The 13,063-nt window shown below is 37.9% G+C and overlaps 1 protein-coding gene and 1 long non-coding RNA gene across 3 annotated transcripts in view; one reads left to right on the forward strand and one right to left on the reverse strand.

Moving 5' to 3' along the window:
• Positions 1-744: 744 nt before the first annotated feature.
• LOC117594438 lies at positions 745-4,609 on the reverse strand. Its single transcript, XR_004575724.1, has 3 exons — positions 4,352-4,609; positions 3,142-3,286; positions 745-790 (listed from the first exon to the last, which is right to left on the reverse strand). It is a non-coding gene; the product is annotated as an uncharacterized LOC117594438 (long non-coding RNA).
• Positions 4,610-4,910: 301 nt separating this feature from the next.
• The window catches only part of col4a3 (collagen, type IV, alpha 3), a 303,630-nt gene continuing 295,477 nt past the window's right edge, over positions 4,911-13,063 (forward strand). For both annotated transcript variants that reach the window (XM_029119708.2, XM_029119709.2), the window contains exon 1: positions 4,911-5,315. In XM_029119708.2, the coding sequence (XP_028975541.2) occupies positions 5,223-5,315 (93 nt within the window). In that variant the 5' untranslated portion in view covers positions 4,911-5,222. The remainder of the gene's footprint in view (positions 5,316-13,063) is intronic.

A 13,063-nucleotide genomic window follows, 5' to 3' on the forward strand; every position in this document is an offset into this window, starting at 1 on the left:
ACAGACCTCTACATGCTTTGTATGTAGGAAAACCTGCAATATCGGCAGTGTATCAAATATTTGTTCTCCCCACTGTATTTTGGGATTTTAATTGATGACACTCCTTTAAGACACATTTTAAACTTGATAAAAAAACTGAGGTTAAAGTTGGGTGTTTATTTCAGAAATGGGTCCTGTTTTTGCATGAGGCAAGAAAGTGCCTTGTGTATGCTACCTTACTGCCTGTATTAAATTTCGGTGAAGTATTGTGCATCTATGCTCTATGTCCTCATTACATATGCTCGATACTGTATACCATGGGGCTTTGAGGTTTGTTACAAACTCTAAATCTCTTACCCATCTCTGCATCCTATATGTGAGAGTGGGCTGGCCATCACTAGCTCTATGCAGATTATCCCATTGGTACATTTTTATTTACCATTCTTGTAAAGCTCCCAGTTTATGTATGCTCTTACACTGTCCAACAGACTAATGAGAAATATTGCTTGCGCTCTCATTACTGTATTTTGTTGATGGTTCCTAGGAAACGTACTGAAGTAGGGAAAAAAGTGTTCCAGTGCTGTGCACCTTTATTTCCTACCCTGAAACTAATGTCAGCTTACAATAAGAAACTACATTTTAATGTACCATGTGTAGGTCAGTTAAAATAGAAAATTGGTCAGGTGGTTGTAGTACCTGCAAGGTTAGGTACTGGTAAATGTGCACAAGGTATTGTTTCTCTCTTGTTGAAAGAAACCATTCACTCACCCCCATAACGGTCTGTAGAGCAACGACCATCATCACAAGCCACCTGTAAAAGAGAAGGCTTTAATGTTAGGGCCCCCTGTTTTGCACCAGTTTCTTTTAGAAGACAAAAATAGCAACCATTTAAGTCATATAGCAGACACTTAAAGGTTGATTTTAGGTTACTGTGGCTAACTCAAGACCACCAACATTTTCATTCTTCAGATCCAATGACCTATTGATTTTACCAATGATCTGTCACACTATGTTAAATATTGTGACTAGTTGGGTGGTCTCTGTTTTTATGTCAGATTACAACTGCTTATTTGGACATACTTTCACATACAAACCCGATTCCAAAAAAGTTTGGACACTGTACAATTGTTAATAAAAACAGAATGCAATGATGTGGAAGTTAAACATTTCTATTTTTTATTCAGAATACAACATAGATGACATATCAAATTTTTAAACTGAGAAAATGTATCACTTTAAGGGAAAAATAAGTTGATTTTAAATTTCATGGCATCAACACATCTCAAAACATTTGGGACAAGGCCATGTTTACCACTGTGTGGCATCCCCTCTTCTTTTTTATAACAGACTGCAAACGTCTGGGGACTGAGGAGACAAGTTACTCAAGTTTATGAATAGGAATGTTGTCCCATTCTTGTCTAATACAGGCTTCTAGTTGCTCAAATGTCTTAGGTCTTCTTTGTCGCACCTTCCTTTTTATGATGCGCCAAATGTTTTCTATGGGTGAAAGATCTGGACTGGAGGCTGGCCATTTCAGTACCCGGATCCTTCTTCTATGCAGCCATGACATTGTAATTGATGCAGTATGTGGTCTGGCATTGGCATGTTGGAAAATGCAAGGTCTTCCCTGAAAGAGACGATGTCTGGATGGGAGCATATGTTGTTGTAGAACTTGGATTTAACTGTCAGCATTGGTGGTGCCTTTCCAGATGTGTATGCTGCCCATGCCACATGCACTCATGCAACCCCATACCATCATTGATGCAGGCTTCTGAACTGAGCGCTGATAACAACTTGGGTTGTCCTTGTCCTCTTTAATCCGGATGACATGGTGTCCCAGTTTTCCAAAATGAACTTCAAATTTTGATTCGTCTGACCACAGAACACTTTTCCACTTTGCCACAGTCCATTTTAAATGATCCTTGGCCCAGAGAAAACGCCTGCGCTTCTGGATCCTGTTTAGATACGGCTTCTTTTTTGACCTATAGAGTTTTAGCCGGCAACAGCGAATGGCACGGTGGATTGTGTTCACCGACAATGTTTTCTGGGAGTATTCCTGAGCCCATGTTGTTATTTCCATTACAGTTTCATTCCTGTATGTGATGCAGTGCCGTCTGAGGGCCAGAAGATCACGGGCATCCAGTATGGTTTTCTGGCCTTGACCCTTACGCACAGAGATTGTTCCAGATTCTCTGAATCTTTGGATGATATTATGCACTGTAGATGATGATAGCTTCAAACTCTTTGCAATTTTTCTCTGAGAAACTCCTTTCTAAAATTGCTCCACTATTTTTCGCTGCAGCATTGGGGGAATTGGTTATCCTCTGCCCATCTTGACTTCTGAGAGACACTGCCACTCTGAGAAGCTCTTTTTATACCAAATCATGTTGCCAATTGACATAATAAGTTGCAAATTGGTCCTCCAGCTGTTCCTTATCTGTACATTTAACTTTAAATTTAATTTGTACAGTGTCCCAACTTTTTGGGAATCGGGTTTGTAGAATAAACCTCTATGGAAGTAGGGTGAATCCGGTCAACGAGGCAATTCCAATTGGCCCATCCATGGTAGGTAATAAAATAGTTTTTAGGGAAAGTAATCATAACTCACAAGCCCACTCTTGTACATCTGAATCTGAATTTAAATTATTTAGACATTATAATGGACGTACTGTATAAATGTTTTAATTACTGCCCTTTTCTGGCCTGCAAATAATTTATGATTACCGAATTACAAAACAAATGTGGCCCTCCATTTAAAAAAATTCTGATGTGGCCCTCCCCTGTTTTAGAGTATAACAGAGAGACACAGACAGACAAGAAGAAAATTCTACATTCTAGCAATCCTTGTAACAATATGTGCTACCTGTTGGATTCGAAATGGCAAACAATACAATGTGAACACAAATATGACCAAGTTTATTTATTTTCCATTGCAAATTGCAAACCTTTCTATGCACAAATAGCACATGCTATTATTTGAATACAATTTGTTCTTTCCATTAAGGCCACTCCGATTTAAATGCCACAAGTTACATTTGGAAAGGTGCTATTGGTTGGGGGTATGGGTTGTTAGGAGAAAAGAGCTACAGAAGATATGAAAAGAAGGATTTGAGAGAAAAAAAGACAACGGGAACAAGAAAAGATGTGAGTTGGTAATCTGACCTAAGAGGTACTTTGGTCCAGGTGGTCCTGCAGGTAGAGAGTGTCATCGCTTCCACTTAGGGCATGTACCGTCTCCAGACAAGCCCTTGACCTCTGAATCTGACAAGGCCGCTGCCAACTATGTGACTCCACCTCTTGACCTCTCCTGTTATGAAGACACAGAACGACAAGATATAGCTATCAGATAGGAGAGTAGATATAGTGTATCTGCCTGATGTAAGGGATTGAGGGAAATTCTATTGGAATGTAGATAATTCAGAAACCAAAATGAAAGTTAGAAATATGCATTGAATCTCCATTTGGTAATATAATTCAAATATTTCTTTAAAAGAAAAGCTTTATCAAATAAACTAAAATAAAATCTGAGAAAGTGGGTGAATGGATGAATATATTAAGACAGAACAACAGAACACGGCAGGCACTAATACATGCATGCACACACACTGTCATAACAAATGTCTGTGATCCAATGAACTGTGAATAAATCAGACACTGTGGACCAGTTCTCATTTCATAACCAGCAGTCTAGGATATTGTATATCATTACAATGTATGAATATAATATACACTACCGTTCAAAAGTTTGGGGTCACCAATAAGAAACGTCCTTGTTTTTGAAAGCGCATTTTTGTCCATAAAAATAATATCAAATTGATCAGAAATACAGTGTAGATATTGTTAATGGTTTAAATGACTATTGCAGCTGGAACAATTTGATTTTCAATGGAATATCTACATAGGCATACATAGGCATACAGAGGCCCATTATCAGCAACCGTAAGTCCATGTAGTGTTTGTTAATCCAAGTTAATTATTTCGTGACATAGTAGTATAATTGCTTTGATGAAATAGGTTCCCGTGTCATGTTATGCGAATAGTAAAGTATTCATTTATATAAGCTTATTTGTAAGACTTTTAATTGCGTGGTTTTTGTTAACTACGTTCTAGCAACGTAAAGGTTAAAATGCGTCGTAACAATTCTGCGAATGTTGCTAACTTATAATAAAATGTTGCACGTCGTTAAGTTAGGTCAAAGACAGTGAACCCTGTGCGAATGCCACGAAAGTTATTGTAATAGGCCTAGACACAAAGCAAGTTAAAATAATCAAATAAACAATTATCGCTGAAGCTGTGAGAGAATCATTCCAATAAAACGCAGAGCCGTATTGCAGTGAAACGAGTTGGTATGCAATAATAATAAAAGCCTTACCCAAGTCTTGATCCACTATTACCGTCTCCGTTGACAGAACGTCGTGCAAGTTCAAGTTCCACAGTGACAGTGCTTTCCCGTGCACTTGTTCCTTGAATCGAACAATCATCACATTTATCCCCAAATAATAAATAATGTCAAGTAATAAAAAACAGCAATTACAGTTATACTATGGCTACATTTTATTTAAAAAAAATAAGACAACAAAAAGTTTCACCAAAAAGCCTAAAACCTTACAGAAACACAGACCTGCACAACTGCTTGAACATATGGACGATAGTACCGCGCCCCCACCCGTATACGGTAACAAACCTAAAACGCGCAACAACATTTAACAATATGTTGACTTGTTTTATTTAAATATTATCACATTAGTTAATATGTAAACATGGGACAAAATATACCCGCTCAGTAATAAAAATTTATATAATAAAAATGTATTATAATTTTTTTTTCTTCAAAACATGGTATAGTGAATTTCAGTGTATTCACGAAGTATTACGGTAAAGCCCCATGTAAAACCTCTACACTGTTCATTCCAAAACCCACACTTGACAGAACTCACGTTTACAGTATATACAATGTTTTGTGCACACTTAATTTTCACGTAGTTTTCTGTGACTTCAGTGTAGCTTGAAAATCATTTAACCTGTCACAGGTGTTAATGTTGTACAGGCCCCCTCTTAAGGAAGGCACCCGCTGGATCTACGGATTATCTACAACCATTTATGAAAACGTTTCTTACTGTCGCAGTGAAGCGAGTTCTATTTATATTCTCTTATTTGTTAAACTAATTCATTCCGTATGTCCGTTATTCAACTGAAACAGTGCTTACGCTAATGTTGTATAAAACATATTTAAAAGGAATGAAATGACGCACTTTTTCACTTTTCCCGTACTGCTTTGGAGCATCCTGTTGGGGCCACTACTCAGCGGCATTATAACACCTGCATCCACAGCCAATGTAAGTATTAAATCCCATATGCTGATAAGGGATAAGCTCGGAGTAAAGACATTTACGTATGGTGCATGTATTTAGGTAAACTGTTTAAGGAAAATATCTTTCAACTATTGTTAGTCTAATTGCGCACACGAATCTGACGATATACGGGAGGTGAGTTAACGGGCCATCTAAACCGATATTCCTACAAATTAACTGTCACCTGTATTTTATAGCCACTTAACAATAGCCAATATTGTTTGAAAGAATTTGTATGGATTGTCTTCGGGTTCAGTTATGTTCCTGTAAATGTATTGCCTTCATTGCGCGTGAAAAAGGTTAATTGCATATATATATATATATATATATATATTTTTTTTTTTTTTTTTTTTTTACCAAATCAGTTGTAGAGACAAAGGATTAATCAGTCCCAATATCCCACTTCGTTTTTCATTGTAGGCTACCCAATTGCCACAGTGTCTGCATGTATTATGAAAACATTTTGTGGTGAAATAGTTCATTTTTGGGTGTTTGTGCACACAACCCATAAATCTAACCCCTATGACATACACCCCTCAAACTCTGGCCCATTTCCATGTATTTCCATTGCAACCCTCTAATCAGGGACTTCTTTAGACCTGGAACAGGTGGGTGCAATTAATGATGAGGTAGAACAGAACACCAGCAGGCTCCGGACCTTATAAAGGGCTGCCCAACCCTGTTCCTAGAGATTTACTATCCTGTAGGTTTTCTCTTCAACCCATTTGTGACTAACCTGATTTAGCTTTTCATCCATCTAAGTATAAGAATCAGGGGTACTAAATTCGAGTTGAGGACAGTAGATCTCCAGGAACAGGGCTGGGCAGCCCTGTTATAGGGTAACTGAAAACTCAAACCAACCCCTATCCCATACACACTGGGTCACTTGCCTTTCATGGCCACATGCTGCTGATGAAACTCAGAGGGTGACTTCAACAGAGTTCCTACGGGTTTAATAAACACATCAACTTTGGGACATACATATGACTTAAATGGTGCAATTCATGGTCCAGCTGTTGCTTAAAAAACAAGTATGGAATTCTAATTCACAAGTCTCTCCTATAGTTTAAGAAGAATTAAACATCATCAAACTATTGAACATTTAGAGTACATTTTGTTTTGTATGAATGTTACATTTCAAAATCAGGTGTAAACACATGCACATCTAATAATTTGGTAAATTTTGTGTGAAACGGTACAAGCTAATAGATTATGGGTTGTCCTATGTGAAAGGGGCAATTTTTTAATTGAACCTTTATTTCAGCCCCTACAATCTTAAAAATGTTTGCCCTTAGTTTTGGGACATGCAAATGGCTGAGGCAAGCGTGAACTTGCAAATGGAGGGTGGTGGAGTGGAGGATGTAGGGGTAAATATGGGGATTTACTGAATATTTTCTCTCCAGGCAACTCCAAGTCTTGTAACTGAAGTCTGTACCATTTTATCAGTGATTGGTCTCCTTGGCAGAGACGTGAGTGACTAGAGTTTTTATATGAGGTTCTATGTCTCTGTAAAAAAATATTGATTGTGTATTCAACATGAACAACAAAAACATTGATCTTCACTTACAGTGGATATAAAAAGTCTACACCTCCCTGTTAAAATGCCAGGTATTTGTGATGTAAAAGAATGAGACAAAGATATATCATGTTTCCACTTTTAATCGGACCTATATGTGTGCATAAGTGTGCACACCCTCTTAAAAGTGGGGATGTGTCTGTGTTCACAATTAACCAATCACATTCAAACTCATGTTAAATAGAAGTCATTACACATCTGCCATCATATTAAGTGATGCTGATTAATCACAAATAAAGTTCAGCTGTTATAGTAGGATTTTCCTGACATTTTCTTAGTTGCATCTCAGACCAAAAGCCATGGTCTGCAGAGAGCTTCCAAAGCATTAGAGGGATCTCATTGTTGAAAGATGAGAAGACAGTCATCCTCAAGTGGAGAAAATGTGGCACAACAGAAGCATTACCAAGAACTGGACGTCCCTCCAAAATTGATGAAAAGACAAGAAGAAAACTGGTCAGGGAGGCTTCCAAGAGGCCTACAGCAACATTAAAGGAACTGCAGGAATTTCAGGCAAGTACTGGCTGTGTGCTACATGTGACAACAATCTCCTGTATTCTTCATATGAATGGGCTATGGGGAGGGTAGCAAGACGGAAGCCTTTTCTTAAAAAGAAAAACATCCAAGCCAGGCTGAAGTTCAAGTCTCCCAAAAGCATGTGGAAAATTGTGTTATGGTCTGATTAAACCAACGTTGAACTTTTTGGCCATAATACCAAAATGAATGTTTGGCGCAAAAACAACATTGCACGTCACCCAAAGAACACCATACCCACAGTGAAGCATGGGGGTGGCAGCATCATGCTTTGGGGCTGTATTTCTTCAGCTGGAACAGGGGCTTTAGTCAGGGTGGAGGGAATTATGAACAGTTCCAAATACCAGGCAATTTTGGCACAAAACCTTCAGGCCTCCGTTAGAAAGCTGAATGAAGAGGATGAAGAGGAAGTTAACCTTTCAGCACGACAATGACCCAAAGCCCACATCCAATTAGTTTAAGGGTATGCACACTTATGCAACCAGGTTATTGTGAGTTTTTTATTTTTCCCCCGTCAAGGATTTCAGTTTGTTTTTCAATTGAATTGTTCACGTTAAAGGTCACATTAAAAGTGGGAAAAGTTCTGACATGGTTAAATTTGTCTTATTCTTTTACATCACAAGGACCTGGCATTTTAACAGGGGTGTGTACACTGTAGCTGAGGAGGTCCAAATGGGTGTATACCTCTATGATTCTAGCCCTAATTTATACAAAGACCAGAATTCAGTGGCCAATTCATGGAATGTGATTGAGCAGGCACTGGGAACTGATATATGGTCAAAGACTGGCAATAAAGTTGACATCTCCTTCATTTCATGTTTCTGAAGGCCAAAAAAAGCACAGAGGCCTGCTGTGGAAATGACGGTGGACAGCATATGCCAGCAATTTTACTGCAGCTTCCCTTTCTTTTTCAGAATGGGAAGCAAGGAGAGACAAAAAACATCAGATGAGTTAATGTAAATGTTATTTAAAATAGACAATATTTTGTCATGTTTGTTAAAAATAACTATTTACTGTCTAGCAAGGCTAGCAGCATGTACTTGTGCAAACCAAGCAAGCCAACTCACTCAAAAAATGTTAATTATACCAAAATGTAATTTTGTAACATTACAGAACAAAATACAAATGTTGATTGATGGAAAGTAATATGACAAAAAGTAAGATGTTTGATAGCATTAGCTACTTGGTTGGCTAGACATGCGTGAGTCAACCAACTGAATTCTTTTCCGAACATTATTTATCTAGCATTATTTTGCTAGACAAAAATCACAAGCTTTCTTTGTTAACACCAACATATGGTAGCAATGTTCAACAATCTAACGACTGATTTTTTCATTTTACAATTGTAGTTTTCATGAATATTATTTAACATGTTGAAAATGGTTTGTTTAGGATGTGCTCAAAATATCCCTTAAATGTTTTTAAGGCGCAGACTCCAGACCCAAGCACTGATCAGACCAGTAAGGTCACCACACCATAGAAAGTATCATGCATGAAAAGCTATCTCTATGCATCCACTCAAGCTGCCTTTTCCAATAGTCAGGGGCATTACTTAATATGGGGGTTCCTCAATATTAAGTTACTCCCACTGATGTTTTCCATTGGTCAGTTTAAATGGGGGTTCCTGAATATTAAGTTACGGACACTGAGAATGAGGGAACATCCTGGCTTGATACACGGTTAGATTTTGAAAGGTATGTATTTGTGCATGCTTTTGGGGGTAATAATATAGGATTTATCAAAACTCCTTGGGCAGTAAAAAAGTTTATCTCCAGTCTAGCTAGCAATTGCTCAATTCTTTTGACTATTCCTAGGAAGTTAGTAGATACTAGTAAGCCTATTACTGTCTAGTAAGCTGTTAAAACGGCCAGTAGCAAAAGCCATAGTTCATAGACGCTATTTGTGGTGGAGGTAAACTTAATAAGAAACGTCAATTTAACACAATGCTGAATGGTGTCTAGTGACCTGGAAAATCTGTTGTGCCTTAGTGTAATGGTTGAAAACAGTACCACTCACATGGGAGAACTGAATTTGAATCCCGTGAGGAATGCGACGTGTAATATATTTAATTGCGGGCCGCAATAAAACTGTTTATGGTTATAGTGCGACAATTGCTTGTGGATTTTCGAAGTACACATCCAGGCATGCTTTTTTATTTTGAAAAAGAAAAAATCTGAGTTACCACTGCTAGCATTACATCCTGCTCCTAGAAGAACGGTAATGAAGCCAGCACTGACAAAACAAAATTATTTATTTATGTCCAGATTCTGTAGGCTTTGGTTTCTTCCTATCATGTTGTATGGCCAGGTGAACACTTCCAAAACACTGTCTAGTTTACTCTTGCTAAACAACTGATGTTTCTTGTCTCTTTGTCTTGTCAAACTATATTGTGTTTTCTGGATCTTGTAATTTTTGTTGTGTGGATACCAGCATTAGCTGATGGTTTAAGATAATCCTCATCAACAAAAATAATTAACAGAGAAGCTAAAAATTATAAATAAGTCCTCTTTTGTCAATTTCATCCATTAATGTTTCTCTGTCTTCAAAATTATTAAACAAAAACATGAATGGGGAGAGAACCTATTTTTCTTCCTCTAAAGTTGAGGCCTCTCTGAGCATCTGCATAGCACCCTGTATTTCCTCATCATTCAGGGGTGAGCACTTGTACCTGGTCTCAGAAGAGGCCCGTGTTGGCATTTACCCAAGCAACAGCATCCCCCAGGTCCACAACGCATCTTGGCAACTGAAATGAAAGATCACAACAATCACATAGAAGTAGAGGTGTACCAAGTACAAAGTATATGTACTCAACTGGGTTTGGCTGTGTTAACGACTTTAGGGAAGTATCTAATTACGATCTAAGTAACCAGGTAAAGGGAGTTCAAAACTAACCAGTGATCAATAAAATAAAAAGGAAGAGTTTAAATGATCAATTAAGGCCATTGGTTGGTTATGAACTCTGTTTAGGTAATTTGTCTCATCCTTAGCAATTTCCCAAAACTGGTGAACACAGCAAAATACTTCTACTTTTAACTTTTCACACCACTGCATAGAAGATGGCCATGACAAATTATAATCTTTTTCGCATTTCTCAACAATGACAACATAGTGCATATGAAGCTATAAAATAAATGGATCTTGCCTGCTTGCATATAATCACAGGTGCATCATGCATCTTTAGTTAGTTATAACATACCCTAGATGACTAGAGCTGGCTAACAATTAGCCTACCTCGTCGCGTTGCTAGATATCTTTAAACGTAGCTGTAAAGGTTGTCATGTTTTCAAATCTATTCGAATCTCAGATTCAAAGAATTTAGTAGAGAAGTGATCTTAGTGAAACCGTTAACTATCTCTAAATATATAGTTAGAGGTTGTCATATGGAAGCAGTAACCGAAATCTTGTCATTGACCCTGTAATTGCCCCTTTATAAAACGCATGTACTAAATCAAAAACACCACAACAATGGAAACCGTCAATGGGCAGAACTTAATATTAAGGAACCCCCATATTGAGTATTGTCCCCGACTTGCGGTATGCAGATATACCCTCCTCACCTTTTCACTATTTCAAATTGTAAATAGTGTAAAATTTGAAAGAGCAGTGTAAAAGGGGAGAGTGTAAAAGAAGAGAGAAAAACTTCAGACTCTTTAAGTTTCACTAAATACGACCATAACACGATCATACCTTTCAGGAAATACTTTCATATATAACAAATGTGTTAACCGCAATTACAATCACTAAAACGGTGCAAATACGTTCGCAATCAACATATACCCAGTGCTATTGGTCCTTAATGACTCATTATTAGTTTTGCTATTATGTTGGTCCTTTGTTACAAATAATATTTACAGCTAACATTTAAGATTAATTTAGGGTTAAGCTGAGCCATGGCAGTACTGGAGTTAGGGTTAGGATGAAGGTTATGAGGAATCAGAAAACGCCTGTCTAAACAACACAATTCCACAACAACAAAAATCTCTCTCTGGGAACTGTGATGGCAATTTCTAAAGTGCAAAACAGTTCTATGAAAATGGTAGGTAAGACAGAAGAAATCAATTGCGCAATAAACGGTTTTAATATACTTGCAAGGAGAGAGTACGCAGGTTACAAAGTAACAGTGAATAGTCTCTAAATAAAACATAATTTCGACAGTATTTATTACATAGAAGAAGGGGTGTGGTAAGATGCTGCCATCTGTCTCATGTCAGTCAAACACATTCCCTTTGTTCTATCACACAAGTCAAATGCTATCTTCCCCCACCTTATCCTATAAGCCATAATGTTTACTGTTGTGTTTACCCAAAGGGGCCAACTGACCTTACTGCCTCCTGTTGTGTATCTTCTCCTATCCTGTCCTAAAACCCATTGATCTGCATCTCCCCCGTCCTGCTGGAGCTTCATGTTTACCTCAACACCTCATACTTCCTTTCCCACAGCACAACCAACATTCCTTTTCTCATTTAAACAGTTGGTCAGTCGTCTAATCAGTTAGAATACATTATTAAAGAAATTTCCACAACAGAACTCACACCCATTGGACTGAAAGTCGGTTTGCGGAAACCTAAAACTAAATTTAACTACAACCCAGTTTCCCAAACATTGGGACGTTGCATAAAATGCAAATAAAAACAGAATGCAATGATGTGCAAATCATTTATCCCTATATTTAATTGAAAATAGTACAAAGACAACATGTCAAATATTCAAACAGAGAAATGTTATTGTCTTTGGAGAAATGTATGTTCATTTTGAATTTGATGCCAGTAACACCTTTCAAAAAAGTTGGGGGACAGAGGCATGTTTACCACTGTTGCAACACCTCTTCATTTATCAATACTCTATAAGCGTTTGGGAACTGAGGAGGCCAATTGTTGTAGTTTTGAAAGTGAAATGTTTTCTCATTCTTGCTTGATATAGGATTTCAGCTGCTCAACAGTTCTGGGTCTCCGTTGTATTTTTCGATTCATAATGCACCAAATGTTTTCAATGGGTGACATGTCTGGACTGTAGGCAGGCCAGTTATGCACCTGGACTCTGTTACTACGGAGCCATGCTGTTGTAATATGTGCAGAATGTGGTTTAGCATTGTCTTGCTGAAATAAGCAAGGCCTTCCCTGAAAGACGTCATCTAGATAGCAGCATATGTTGCTCCAAAAGCAAATAGTGTTCATCATTAATGATGCCTTCACAGATGTGCTAGTCACCCATGCCCATCCCCATGCCGTCACAGATGCTGGCATTTGAACTGTGCGCTGATAACAAGCCGGATGGCCCCTCTTCTCCTTAGCCTGGAGTACGCAAAATTATTTAACATTTTGATTCGTCAGACCACAGGACAGTTTTCCACTTCGCCTAACATGTTACGGCATCAACTGATATGAATACATTCATTACTACCCCTGGCGGCTGGTTTCCGATGGTCGGTAAATGGCACTTCTCATAGGTAGACACTCAAAGTAAAGACCAATAGAACTGGGAGATATTGATATTGAATGTAATATCAATGCTGATATGTTCATATTGAACGGAATCATGTTTTCCAAAATGGTTATATATGTACGCAATTCCTATGATGCTGCATTGTACCAGAATACCTCATCTGCAGAAGAAAACTTTCAAACGT

The sequence above is a fragment of the Esox lucius genome, chromosome 1 (genome assembly GCF_011004845.1).
Source record: "Esox lucius isolate fEsoLuc1 chromosome 1, fEsoLuc1.pri, whole genome shotgun sequence".
Classification (NCBI taxonomy): Eukaryota; Metazoa; Chordata; class Actinopteri; order Esociformes; family Esocidae; genus Esox; species Esox lucius.